Source organism: Callithrix jacchus, chromosome 13, assembly GCF_049354715.1.
Source record: "Callithrix jacchus isolate 240 chromosome 13, calJac240_pri, whole genome shotgun sequence".
Lineage (NCBI taxonomy): Eukaryota > Metazoa > Chordata > Mammalia > Primates > Cebidae > Callithrix > Callithrix jacchus.
This window is the reverse complement of record NC_133514.1, coordinates 111359217-111374418: the sequence shown is the minus strand read 5'-3', so window position 1 is coordinate 111374418 and position 15202 is coordinate 111359217. Positions and strand designations below refer to the sequence as shown.

The following is a 15202-nucleotide window of genomic DNA, read 5'->3' as shown; positions in this document are numbered from 1 at the left end:
TCCTCAAGGTTATGGAAATCATATTAATACCATCTATTTAAAACTCCCCGGTACAATGGCTGCACATATATGCCACTAAAGGATGATGCCAGATTTTAAGGGCTTCCCAGGTCAGGTAGTGTTTTGGATTTTATCACTTGTCAGTAGGAGGTAATACACATTTTTGTGAGCGCAATGACTTGATAAAAATATTTCTGGCAGCAGCTTATAGGATGGAAACTAAAGAGTGCATAGAAACAGGAGATCATCTAAGTCAGCTTTGTGTATGTACCCAGGTGTTGGATGCTGGAGCCTCGCGTTGTGAGTGGTGATAGTAGCATGCAATGGAAACGATAATTTTATAGACATGGTCCATGCGAAAATCACAGAGGTCATAGATTGGCTTTGTACTGTAAAGAAAACAAAAGGAATAGTGTAAGATTCTTAGTATAGTTGCTGAGCTATGCTACTACTGGTTATGTGGAAAATAATCGTTTAAATTTTGTGTGCATTTCTAAGTTACCAATGATTTTGAATTTGTGGTCTTTTAACTGATGTTTGTGAATAGGGACCTACAGGGTAGGTGAAATGTTAGTGTTGAAATTATTGAGTCACACAAGTGAAACGTTAACATTTGAGAAGACAATAGATAAATGGCAGAAATTGTTATAGAGACGGAGAATTACCATGTTCAAGTTGATATTTCTTTGAAATAAGCATTTAACAATGTCTAAGAAGTTACCGTTTTCCACTGTTGCTCATGAAAGTAATTTCTTCCTGATTTATGTTTTGATTATACATGCATACACATATTTATTCGTAGATGCATTTATTGATTTATTTGATCAGTCAGTATTTACCAATACTATTTGTCAAGCCTGTGCTAATCTCTAGAGATAAAGAAAGACCCAGACAAATCCTGCTTATCCTGGAAATGCTTACAGCCTAATAGAGGGAGAAAGATGAATAAACCAAAAAGAGCAGTAAAGTCTTAAAAATGGCAAATTATGTGATCACTTGAATAGGTCACTGGAGTCATAGAGTCATGTATAAAGGAATGTGGGAATATGAAGAAAAATAGTCAATGAGAAAAATAGTGCATATAAACCAATAAAGTCTTTGTGGTAAACTGTTCATGTAACACTTCAGTGATAATTAACAATTTACATTGTCAAATTCCATATGATATCTGTTTCATTAGTTTATTCAGTATTAAGTGCCCCTTTGTGCTACTATTTATTAATTGGCACTATGATTAGTGGAAACATAGCAAAGATACTTTTCCTGAGTTACTTAGAGAAGAAAGTGTTTTAAATGCTGTTGTTAAAAAGCAGTAATAAGACTTCATATACAGGTTGCAACGTTTTACTCATTGGATATGGAGTACTAAATCTCTTCCCGCCTCCTCTAAAACTGCTTGCACCTTGCATGGTGGGGCTTGTTTGTAAATGCTATTTGAATTATCCTAACATAGTTTATTGAAAAAAAAATTCCTTTGTAGAAAAGTTGTAGAGTTAGCATTCATTGATTTAGCAGATACTTAATGTGCTTACCATGTTAGGATATGCCTGGCACATACTAGATTGTGGTGATACATCATTGAACAGAACAAAAGTTTCTGTGCTATGGAACTTACATTTTTGTAGGAAGAGACAAACAGTGACCTGTAAACATAAGTCAGTTGTCTAATGTTATTTTTAGACCATTATTAGAGTTAAATATCAGTGTTGGATACATTATTTACTTAAATATTAGCACCAAGGGAATGTTTTATATGCAGTGGAGAAATATAGTATCTTCCTGGTATTAAAGGAAGTTAGTTATTCAGAAATCACTGTTCATCTATTACAAACAGATTTTTGCCTTGTGAATCTCAAAGTTTTCTTAAAGTTTTCAAGGCAGCTCACATACAGATATTTTTGTAGAACTTGGAATCAAACAGGTAAAGAAATGGAACTTTTTTCAAGTCATCTGCCATTGATATTCTAGGTCTACCTGTAGAACACTAAAGGATTGGCTATTACATAGGTACCTCTTCCATCCCAGTAGGTTGTTTTTCAGACAGTCACGGTATCAGTGTTCCTTAGCATGTAATCTGTAGACTACCTGCAATAGAATTACCTGGGTACTCACTGTCAGTTCAGATTTCAAAGGCCCACACCAGTCCTACCAAGTGAAAACCTTTGCAATCAGATCTTGAGAGTATGTATGTGTGTATGTATTGAGACGGAGTTTCGCTCTTGTTGTCCAGGCTGGAGTACAATGGCAGTATGGTCTTGGCTCACTGCAACCTCTGCCTCCCAGGTTCAAGTGATTCTCCTGCCTCAGCCTCCCTAGTAGCTGGGGTTACAGGCACGCGCCATCACGCTCGACTAATTTTTTGTATTTTTAGTAGGAATGGGGTTTCACCATGTTAGCCAGGCTGGTCTCAAACTCCTAACCTCAGGTGATCCGCCCACCTCAGCCTCCCAGAGTGCTGGGATTACCATGAGCCACTGTGCCTGGCCAAAAGTCCGTATTTTTAACTGCACTTTAGATGATTCTATTGCACACTGAGGTTGGAGAACAACAAAGTGTAGAATGTTATTTTGGTAGATAGTTACAGGATTTTGGTTGAGGTGGGATAAGATTATTCCAAATGATCAAGTTTATAAAATCTCTAAGAGTCTTTGATATTAACTCCTATCTCAATCATGTATTAAATCATTGCAGTGACTGGAAGCAAATACCATCTGACTCAGTTCAGCAAATCTCTGTGTACAGAATGTTTGGACTAGAGAAATTTGAGTATTATGACTTGGTCTGCTCTGTGTTTGGAATTCTACCAAAAATATCTTGAGGCATAGTTTTTACTAATAATACCATAACCAAATAATATAAAAATATTATGTCCTGTGTAAATCCAGATAGGTGTTTTAGCTTCTCTTTTTGTACATACCTCTTCAAAATGAGTACGAAAAATATTTCTCATTTGGAAGTTAAAATACGATATAGTATCACCTGTAGTGGCATGCTGTTCTTTATTATGGAACCACTGAAATTCTGTTACTCTCCAACCTAAGTGTGACACCGTTTTATGATAAAGATCACATTTTAGCTCTCTTTAATGTGTAAACTTGGAATGGCATTTGGCCAATAACATTCTGACATCTTGTTCATAGATTGTAGTTACAAATTAGTTTTACCTTTCTAGATTATAAACTCTTTTTGGTCAGTGGCTGTTTCAGGGCTTCTCAACTTTGCAGTATTGACATTTTCGAGCTGGATAGTTCTGTGGGGTTTTCTGTTTGTTTGCTTTTGATGCAGGGGAAGTCAATGACTCTGTTTCAAGGTTTATCAGCCTTGCACTATCGACATTTTGGACCAGATAATTCTGTGGGGCTTTTGTTGGGGGTTGGATGGGAGGAGGAATCCTGTGAATTGCAGGATGTTTGGGAGAACCCCTGACCTCTACCCACTAGATATTAATTGCGTTCTTTCCCAACCCCTTCCTACCTGCTTACTCACTGTTTTTGTCAAACAAAATATCTCAAACCACTGCCAATTTTATGTCCTTTTCATGTTAGACACATAGTGACATTCAGTAAATATAAAACAGGTAGTATCTTTGAGCTGAAAAGGACTTTTGATGTTGAGTAACTCCTCATTCCTTTCACCCTTTCCCTTTTATAGATCAAGTAACAGAAGGTAACTAAAAGTGAAATGACTAATTTCACATACCAAAGTTAGAATTAGGCCTAGAATCCAAGATCACCATGATTTTCACATCCATACCTATCTCTAGGAACAAACTGTTACATTTCAAGGAGAAAATAGAAATGAAGTAGAAGACTTCATGTTGAATCTTGTTTTATAAACATTTAAAATCATAAAACTTCAAAGATGTAACTCTTGTTGCAAATAGACTTTTCAATTTATGAAGGAATTGATCTCATGTTTCTATATAAACTATTATTCTCTGATATGAAAAAGAATAAAAAACTTAAAATCAGTTGGACCATGTTTCAGTCTCAGCCTGGCTACCTAATCAGTGGTTGCTCTCAAACAAGTTACTGAATCTTTCTATTTTAGTTTCTTAATCTGAATTAGCTCTATTTTTTCTTCCTCACAGAATTGCTCTCAAACAAGTTACTGGAATCTATTTTAGTTTCTTTTTATTTATTTATTTTTTTCAAAACAGAGTTTCGCTGTTGTTTCCTAGGCTGGAGTGCAATGGCGTGATCTTGGCTCACCGCAACCTCTGCCTCCTGGGTTTAAGCGATTCTCCTGCCTCAGCCTTTCTAGTAGCTGGGATTACAGGCATGCACCACCATGCCTGGTTAATTTTTGTATTTTTAGTAGAGATGGAGTGTCTCCATGTTGATCAAGCTGGTCTCAAACTCCTGACTTCAGGTGATCTGCCTGCCTTGGCCTCCCAAAGTGCTGGGATTACAGCGTGAGCCACCACGCCTGGCCTCTAGTTTCTTAATCTGAATTGGCATGATTTTTTCCTCCTCATATAATTGTGTTGAGGTGCAATTTAGAAATATAAGGCCAGTTATAAAATATTTATATCAATTTTATTAATACCATGTGTGCATTGAGGTGTCAGCAGATAATTACTTAATGAAATCAGGATCAAGAGTAGGAAGGAAAAGGATCTAGCATTTAAGAATCTTCTATGTGCCAGACTCAGATTCTATTCCTTCTGTTTTCTCATTTTAAAATCCCAATCTGTAGCCCTGCGAGATGAGTAGTATTCTCTGAAGGGGAATCAGAGAAGTTAAAAAAAGCATCCAGGGTTACATAGACGATAAATGAAGTTAGAATCCTAACCAACTTTATAATGACCCCACATAATGGGGTCATTATGTGTTTATAACCCCCGCTTTGTTTGCTTTTTTAAAAATGTTATACCACCATTCCCCTTTAAGGAAATCTAAGGTTGGAATTTTATAGAAGTTACTATCAATTAAAATTTTGTCAGAAGTGAAGGTTAATGTTAATGAACAAGAAGCCAAGGCCTGTGGGTTGGGTAACACATCACACTGTCTGGATGTGAATACCCAGGTCAAGGAAATGATGTGATAGGGTTGAGTGTGGAGCTGGGGTTTCTGTCTCTGGGACTTACTATGAGATCTACAATATGAGTCTGCAGCACCACAGTGTGTTTTCTCATTAACTGCATGCTTCATTTTCTATACTTGATTTGTATAGAAATAAATGTTGAGATAATTTAAGTGATATAAAGGGATTACTAGTAGAATATAACTTTGTCCCCCAATCAATTATATTAGAATTTATGTTTTAGCAGTTTTTAATATAAGTTTTAGTTGAAGGGCTTTTATTTCCCTGTCTTCTTAATTTGGGAGAGTATTTCCTTGTCTTCTTAATATGAAAATGGAGCATTAAAAGTAGGCATTATTCACATAATCTCACCAAAGTAGTTTCTGTGCTTTTGCTGGGAAGAAGGCAATCACCATTCCCACAGTCTTCAATTAGAACATACTTGACAGAACTAAGTCCTGCATTACAGATGGGCACAAATAAATTATGTGCTTGCTCTGAGTTCGAGTGTCTGTTGAGAAGCAGGACCTGATCTTCAGAACTTGAGTTCTTAATTATTACCTCTGCTTTTATGCTACATCTTAAGGAAAATACATGTGGGCCACTGTCCAGGTCCCTCTATCTGCCTATCTCCGTATGTTTAAGGGAGAAACTAGACTTGACAAAGGAAGATCAAATTTTAGACATTATTTTGTCACAGATCGACTGCCCTTATTCTTGTGAACTGAATTGGTGAGTTGATGAGAAACCAAAGATTAGTGAAGATTACTAAAGTGATTGTTAAACTGGAATCCAGATGTAAGGTTTCCTTACCCAACTGTGATAAAAAAATATCCTGGAAACAAAGGAAATTACAAAGGGAAGGATCATGGGAATAATACAGTGTACTTTTCATCTGTTAGCATATGGTTTGGTAAATATCTTTTATGGTATAATGTGTGTTAGCTGAGAATCTTTTATTCTTTCCTGTCCTAGTGGCCTTTTGTCTGTAAAATAGTGTTGCATTAATTTGATATATGATTTCTCTACTTTTTAAAGTCTTATTTCCCTTCTGATATTTGCTTGTTTTTGTTAGTATTCTTTTCCCTCAAAAGATGCTATTGTAGCAACCATTCTCATTTTAATTAATGTGAGGATTTCAGAATAATCTTTGAGGTGATTAAAATTACTCTAGGTTATCACAAAAGCAGAAACTCCTGAAGGAATTAAAGTTGCTTTTCAATCGTATATTGAACATAGTAATTAATTTTGCAAATACAAGTTTTGTTTTTGTTTTTTTTTTTTTTAGATTAGAATACACTGCAGTTCTTTGAAGACTCAAAAAACACTGAAGGCCCCCTCCCCACCGCATCTCACCCCACCCTGCCCCCTGTGAGGGTGCAGGGTGGGGTCCACAGGCCTTGCCTGCAGCAGTTAAAAAAAAAAAATTAAAAAAAAAAAACACTGAAGGAAGAGATGGGCCTTTTTTTTTTTGAGAGAGGAGTAAATGAGACATAGAAGAAATATTTGTCTTAGACATGAAGTCAGATGAGAAGTACTTACTTATTTTTCTTTACCAGAATATCTTTTTAAACAGGTACTTTACAAATTTTCAACTATTCTTTTGACATGCATTTCTTAATTTTGTCATAGTATTTTATGCAGGTCACAGATTGGATTATTAAGTAATTATTTTGAACAAGAATGTCGTGTTTTTTTTTCTTTTGTGTAAGTTTATATTCTTAAGACTTAAAAACAAATCTATATGGGTTGTATAAATATCTTTATATTTTTAAAGTAAAAGGCTCATTTGTTACCTAGTTTCTCATATTTAAAAAAAAAATTTAGAATGCTTTATTCTTTTTCTTATCAAGGCATTGCTTCAGAGTTTGGAGTTCGAGGTTATCCAACAATTAAGCTGTAAGTTGAGTGTTGTATGTTTATATGTGTATTTTTATTAGTTCACTCTACTTACATTTTATTGCATTAATATCTAGTAGGTTCCTTGGAGGACTGAAGATTTGGGTTTGACCATTCTTTATAGGTGAAGTATGTAATTGAAGGAGAGGGACTGCATCTTTATGCTTTTCTTCATATTAAATAATCATGTTGTTTACAGCTAATTCATGTGTTTTGCCTGCTGTGTGACACACACTATGCAGGACAAGGTATACAGTCATAAATTATGAAGTCTTTTACCCTTGAGGAGTTCAAGTGTGGATTGAGAGATAAAAGAAATAGGGAAAATCAAAGTTGATGGATATTAATCTGTAGGTGTTGATCAAGTCTAATAAAGTGTACAAGTTGAAAGAAATGGCATGATAATTCTAAAGGACTTGTTTTATAATCATGACTTCATTGAATTTTCTCATGATTTTTATTAATATTATTTCGGTAATGTGGGGAGCTGTGGAATTGTTTTGAAAGTTATTTTTATAATAAAGTAAGTTTAAAAAAGTATTTTCACATCTCAACTTTTTGAATTTGAGTAATTTCAATTTATATCTTGGGTTTTGTGTTGACCTTTCTCCTTCCCCCACTTTGTAAAAGTGTTTGCTTAGCCTCTTTTACTTTTTGTGTTAAGCAAATCATCCTTTATTTTCCTTCAGTTTAATTGTAGGTATTCTATTATACTTCCCAATTTGTCCTTTTTAAAATTTCAATTAATTAGGCACACAGATTAATTCATTGGTTGCTTTTGAAGAATTATGTAATTTTCTAGAAGAGCTGTTTTTTTTTTTTTTTTGAGATGGAGTTTCGCTCTTGTTACCCAGGCTGGAGTGCAATGGCGCGATCTCGGCTTACCACAATCTCCTCCTCCTGGGTTCAGGCAATTCTCCTGCCTCAGCTTCGCGAGTAGCTGGGCTTACAGGCGTGCGACACCATGCCCAGCTAATTTCTTGTATTTTTAGTAGAGACGGGGTTTCACCATGGTGACCAGGATGGTCTTGATCTCTTGACCTCGTGATCCACCCGCCTCGGCCTCCCCAAGTGCTGGGATTACAGGCTTGAGCCCCCGTGCCCGGCTAGAAGAGCTGTTTTTATGGATTGTTTTACTCTTTAATGTTGGCGCATCAAGTAAGTGTGATGTTGTATTGCTTAACATTGGTTTTGCCTCTACCAAAATACTTTTATTTCGCTCTCCTTTCATTCACCTTTTGACAGGGAAGATAGCGAAAATTATAGTGCTTTAATTTTCTAAGCTCTTGACCATGAGTGTGTAGATTACTTTTCAGAAGCATAGATACAATGCAGTTATCAAATATAGAGTAAAATATATTCATGTAATTTTAATAGAATACAGCCTTTTTTTAAATTTTGTGTTGCCGGTACTCTGACCAGCCTAATGCCTATCATATTTTATATGAGAGCTAATTCTAAAACTTCTTTGCATTTACTGTTTTATGTACTATTATTTTATGAAACAATAGATGATGATTAACATTAAATATTAAAACAATTAAAACAATCCAAGAGTAATCTGATTTTGTTTTTCCTTTTTAAGATTGAAAGGGGACTTGGCATATAATTACAGAGGACCACGAACAAAAGATGATATTATTGAGTTTGCTCACAGGGTATCTGGGTAAGTTATTAGGAAAGGCCTTTACTATATGTTATTAATATTTAAAAATTAAATATTTTAATAGACTGTATTGAACACACATATTTTAAGGACATACCTGAGTAAAATTTGATTATTTATTTATAAGGTAGGATTAAACAGCATATCCAAAGAAATGCTTTAAAGAAACGGACACCATGGTTTGTATTATATACTTGTTAACCTCACATTTAAATTTATTTTGTCTATATAAGAATTTTCCCCAGTGATTTTTTTAATACATTTTTGAAATTTTGATTATGTGTAGCAACTCTGTGAATCTTAACATTTATTTTATGATAATTTTGCTTTTGGACTGCCTGGTTCAGAGTTTTCAACAAAGCCTTGGGATATTATTGTTCTGAACAGACTCGGGGTTTCATCCGTGGTCTTTGATACTGGAAAATGTATTTTATATACGGCTAAAATATTTTTTCTTATTTATCACCTGCTGCTTTCTGCCAACTGTGAGATATTCGTGCATTTTATACTTAGAATGTGACGTAGTTAAAACCCAAAAATCTATTTATATACTTAGAATGTGACGTAGTTAAAACCCAAAAATCTATTTAAGTTACTGATCTCTAAGGTTTTACTGATAAGGAAGCAAATTCCTCTACAAGCATTTCTTGTTGGTTTGAATTTTTTTTTTTTTTTTTTTTGAGAAGGAGTCTTGCTCTTTCTCTGTCACCTAGGCTAGAGTGCAGTGGCACAATCTCAGATCATTGCAACCTCTGACTTCTGGGTTCAAGCAACTCTCCTGCCTCAGCCTCCCAAGTAGCTGGGATTACAGGTGCCCGATACCCCGCCCGGCTAATTTTTGTACTTTTGATAGAGATGGGGTTTCAACCATCTTGGCCACTACTGCATTTTGATGGGATATAAAGAAAGTCAGTGCTTATAATTCTTTAATATGATTATGTAAAATTTCTTGAGGAGAATGTTCATCAAGCTGTGTTAATCTTTATTGGCCTCAAAGTATACAAACCTATGAGTTTAACAGGATATAGTATACTGATAGCTCTAAATAGCTTTAAGATAAATTAAAATGGATTGGATTTTTTGGTGGCACAATACTGTCTCAAATAATTTGAGAAAATTCACAGCATTAGGATGATCTTTATATATTGAAGTTTGCAGTGCTTACTAATATAATTTTCACATTGACTGTGTTTCATTTTATTTCCTTTGTAATTAAGTGCATTTTGAAATAACTTTATGTTGTATGAGGGGAGTGCTAGCTGGAGGTACCATATCCTCCCAGGATTTATATTATTCATTATATTTGGGAAATTTTTAGTGAGTTTCGGCTTAAGAAGGGATTCTCCTAATGTAACTGGAGATAACTATTGCAGATGATATTTCAGCAGTGAGTTCTGGAGTTGCATCACTTACAAGTTAATTACTAAGTATTAAAATAGAGGCTAGAGTAGAGCGCTGATGCAATGCATCATAAGAATTTTGAAAATATATTTGCCTTTCCAAGTATGTGGTGAATTTTGAAAATATATTTGCCTTTCTAGCTATGTTCTATTCTTTTCACAAATGTGGTGGAGTGAAAATTATATAATCTACACACCATATGTAAAAGATGGTGTATATACTATATAAAATGAACTTCTTAGTTTTTTAATGATATTTTATAATTGATGTGCTTCATAACTTGTGATGTCATTCATTTCTTGATGTATTTGCTTTGAAAAATGCTTGTATGATGAAATTTTTTGTTTTCTCTTCATGAGGTTCTTATGTAGTGTTAGGACTGTCATTTTCCATTTTATTTTTTCTGGAAATGATTAATGATATTCTTTTTATATTTTTTGGACTTTAACCTCCATAGGGTACTTTAAAAGCATATAGCATTTAGTTTGACGGAGTAAGATATAAATATTCTTAATGAAGTACTCTATATTCCTTGTATGATGTTTCACAGTGTTTTGGTAAATGACCATTTGAAAGGAAGAAAAAATAATTCTCTTGGGAATTGATTTTTTTTTTTTTTAACTGAAGATTCTAAATGGACAGTAGTTCTGTTTTTGTCCATCAAAATACTGGCATGGTACTCTACAAAGGAATGTTTTGACACTTACTTTGAAACTGACAGATTAAATTGTGGGTACTATAATCTTTTATATGTATGTACAGTAGTAGTCATAGACCATAGTTTTATTAGATTTTTGTGGATTTTGAGATACTTAAAATGGAGTTGATGTATTATTAAAACTTAATAACTTGGCCGGACGCGGTGGCTCACACCTGTAAACCCAGCACTCTGGGGGGCCGAGGCGGGCAGATCACTTAAAGTAGGGAGTTCGAGACCAGCCTGACTAACATGTAGAAACCCCATTTCTACTAAAAATACAAAAATCAGCCAGTTGTGGTGGTGTATGACTGTAATCCCAACTACTTGGGAGGCTGAGGCAGGAGAATTGCTTGAACCCAGGGACAGAGGTTGCAGTGAGCCAAGGTCGCACCATTGTATGCCAGCACGAGCAACAAGAGCAAACTCTGTCTGAAAAAAAAAATTCGTAACTTCAGACATGATTAGTTATAGTATAAATAAGAATAAATTATGTACTTTAGTTTATAATGTAAGTTTGTTTTTTTCTTTCGTTGTGCAACAGGGCTCTAATTCGGCCACTTCCAAGTCAGCAAATGTTTGAGCATATGCAAAAGAGACATCGTGTATTTTTTGTTTATATAGGTGGAGAATCACCTTTGAAAGTAAGACATTTATTTTTTTAATCCTATTGTAATTTAATTTGCTGTATAATCAAGATTTCACCAGAAACTCAGAACTTATACTGCTCTTACTAGAACTATTTTCTTTTTGAGTCTAAGTATGTCTTATAATAGAAACCCTTCCTTGTATATCCTCTGTCGTGTTTGCCTATATGAAACAGAATTGTGTAAAAAGTGAGCAGATGTTGCCTGACTTAATATTTTTTTCTATCATTAACTTGGTTATTTAAATCTTGTGTTGCTTTTTCAAATTCTGAGTCTTTGAGACTGCAGACTTTGTATGTGTGCATATACTCATATTTTCCTATAATCATCATCATTTTGTTTGTCTAATTTGTGATTAAATGAATACATACGAATTGAACTTGTGTTATATTTAATGAACTTGATTTGAAGAAAGATAAAAGCTATTAATTACATTTGCCTTTTGCCTGGAAACAATTTTATTTGCTTATATTTTTTCTTTTCACCTAAAGGGATGTAAGGTAGCAAATTATGGTGATGATACTTACTGCATAAGGTAACTCTCACTGTTTCATGAGGAATGAATTTTGACCTTTAATTAATATTTTTAAATGACCTTTTTTCTGTTTTTATCTTCATAGGAGAAATACATAGATGCTGCTTCTGAATTGATTGTATATACATACTTCTTTTCTGCCTCAGAAGAAGTGGTTCCTGAGGTAATGTTTAAAATTTGATTTTAATGACACAGTTTTATTTATTAAATTATAACTTGATTTAATAAATAAAATTGTGATTATTGATTGAATTATTGATTTTAATATTAGATTTATTTACTGTGATATGTGTGGAAAGAGTAAACATGCTGATTCTTTACTACTGGTATTAGATTGCTTTTTATTAGTAAACAAATACCATCAGATTCATAGCCTTTAGGGGTTTACATTAGTACTGTACTTCTTTCTTTTTAAAATAATAGTAGTGATGACAAGTGATACCTCAAACTCCTAAACTGGCTTACAAGTAGTAGATTTGTGTGTGTGTGTGTGTGTGTGTTGCAGATACAGTCTTTTTTGGGTCCTCAACACTGAGATAATGGTCTTCCGTAAACAAATCGATAAACAGGATGTCATAAGTGCTATAAAAAAAGCAGTGTGATAGTTGGGGCAAATAGGAGCGGATGGGTGCTGTAGGTTGATTGGCCAAGAAATGTTTGTCTCAGAAGAAAATACTTGAACTGAGAGTTTTACATAATGTGAAGGAGCCATATTCTATCTGTGGATAGAATACACCAGAAACAAGAAACAAATAATATGAAGGTTCAAGATGAGAACACACCTGGCATAATACAGGAATAAAAGAGCAGGCCAATGTGACTGTAGTGTATACAGTGCGATTGGAAGTGGGTAGAGAGCACTGTAGGCTTTGTAAGCCATGACAGTGCATGGGATGAGGTTGAAGTTGGTGAAGAACATGGACTGATGTTTAAGAACATTACTCTGTGCTAAATGCAGAGTGCGTTAGATAGGTCTCATAATAGATCCATAGATACCAATTGAACTTTTGAAGTAATCTAAGAAATTTGGGCTTGAGAGTTAGTTAGAGTTGGGGAGAAGTGAAAGGGTTGTTGCTTTTACAAGATAGAATTGTTAGCGCTTGCTGATATGAAAGAATAGGAATGAATCGAGGGTGACTGAGATGTTTTGGTTTGAACAGTTGGGTAGATGGTGGTGATTTATGATCTTGAGGAATACTGAAGAAGGAAGAGGTTGAAAATATGGAGAGACAAGTGCATTGAATTATTCATTTTAATTTGATTCAGCATATGATATTAGGAATCTAAATATAAGCATCAAATAAGCAATTGGACATGGGGGTCTAGAGTTAAGTCAAAGCTGTGTAAAGAACCTTCCTAGACTTGGGAAGCAGTTTTTTAAGGAAGTAAGTGGGCCCAGAACCTGAGGTCAGCAAAGGAAAAAAATAGTAAATTAGGAAAATAAGATGAGTGGAGAGCCAAGATGAAGTGTTTTAAAAAGGAGTGAACAGTTGTGTGAGAATTTTGCAAAGTGATCAAGGAAATAATGAGAGGAAAATAGCCACAATATGTGTCCACATGGAGGTTAGTGGTGGTTTTCAGGGTTGTAATGGGGACAAATATCTCATTGATGTTTGAGAGACACTGGTGGCAAGTAAGAAAGTGGAGAACACAAGTGTAGTCTTTAGGAAACGTTTAATGAGTAGGGTACTTCAGGAATTTGTCAGTAACTCGGGAAACATGAAAGAAATCAAGAGAATTTTTCTTTTGAATCAATGTAAATTATAAAAAATGGAAATATTTTTCTTTTCACAATGGTAACAAACATTTCATTACTTTTAAATGCTTTAATATTTAAAGATTTTCAGATTACAGACTTGCCTAAGTATGTGTTTAATGCTTCCTGCAATAAATATGTAGATGTTTATCTTATGGTACTCCAAAATGATTTTTAACTCCTGGAGGAACCTTAGTTTCTGGACAACTTAAACTCATTTTGATTTGCAAAGTATTTTATGCATATGCATTTACTTTTGGAGGGGAAGGTAATGTTACAAGATCCTTAGAGTGTTGCTTCACCAGAAAGAAACCTCTGTGGTGGCGGTGTCTCTCTTTGGGTTTTGCTCATGCCCATGGGCTTGCTCTGCCCACTCAGCCTATTGGGGTGAACTTGGCTCATGCTACCAGCCTAGATCCCATGTATGCCAAGGACAAGCCAGGCACGGAGCAGCAAGGGGTATGTGAGTGAGCAAGCACTGGATCTGACCATTGCACACAGCCAGGCATGCTGGCTACTGTGGGAAAGGCAGCTCCAGGCACCTACTCTATGTGAGGCTGCGGCTGGACCAGATGTACTGCAAGCTACTTACACGGCAAGAACCAGCGTCTGGAAAAAGGGAAAAGGTTACAAACCACTGTTCTGGAATGCCTTAATGTGACATAATGGCTTAAAATGGACTAGAATCTGAACTTTTTACATTTGTCTCCCAAGTCCAGTGAACCACATTTTTGTATTAGAGATGAGAATTTATGCTGGGCCCTCATCTACAAAGCTTTGTAAGCAGTTGGCACTTGAAGTGCACCAGAGGGTTTTCTGTGTTCTAGGCCCTGGCACCATCTGATACCATCTTAACCCTCATATAACAAAGGGGTGTCTTAGGCCAAAATCCCTAGAACCCAGAGGGTCTGGGTGGGCATATATAGCATCTATTATGTGAGTATATTTAGTATTTCTGTATTGCTTCTATTATTTTTTTTAATTAGCCTTTCACTAATTTAAGCATTCTTTAATTCTTCCTGAAAATATTAATACTTGTCATCTCTCTTTTTTAGTTCTGAGGATGTATTTGCAAAAGTCTGCTAGGGGAAATAATAGTTACTTCAGAATAATATGAGGAGTTTTACTGCCATAGATGATTCTCAGATAAGAACAAAGCCCATAATTTTATGGTCTTTCCATATTTTGAATAGTAATGTTTTGTCCTTCAGAGCTTCATTAGCTTTACAACTGGTATTTATGAAAACCCCAGGAGACACAGTAAGGGAGGACAAGGATGAATTTCGACAGTTTCTGACTTCAGAATACTTATGAAGAAGTATTGGTAAACAAAGAAGATTGGCATACAGACTATAACAGTAATAGAAGACAGTTGAAAAAAACACATGGGAGAGGAAGAGCGCTTCAGAGTATGTGAGACTAGATGGCTGGAAGATTTGAGACTGTATCATTTGAGTTCTAGTAAGGATCTTTCAGGGGTACTGGTGAAAGAGGGAGGTGCTGAATGTTGAAAAATACTTCCCAAGCATCTGTGTGGATGAGTTACCAAGAGCAGGTGAATGGAGTATAGAGCCTT

The 15202-nt window shown here is 35.1% G+C and overlaps 1 protein-coding gene across 9 annotated transcripts in view; it reads left to right on the top strand.

The window, feature by feature from the left end:
* Nucleotides 1–15202, top strand: part of TMX3 (thioredoxin related transmembrane protein 3) — a 39797-nt gene that overhangs the window by 6587 nt on the left and 18008 nt on the right. For 6 of the 9 annotated variants that reach the window (XM_017963536.4, XM_078346988.1, XM_002757319.7 and 3 more), the window contains 4 exons: nt 6879–6924; nt 8510–8590; nt 11233–11332; nt 11956–12033. In XM_017963536.4, the coding sequence (XP_017819025.1) occupies nt 6879–6924; nt 8510–8590; nt 11233–11332; nt 11956–12033 (305 nt within the window). The remainder of the gene's footprint in view (nt 1–6878; nt 6925–8509; nt 8591–11232; nt 11333–11955; nt 12034–15202) is intronic. The other 3 variants (XM_078346991.1, XM_078346989.1, XM_078346990.1) reach the window with 1 other exon arrangement.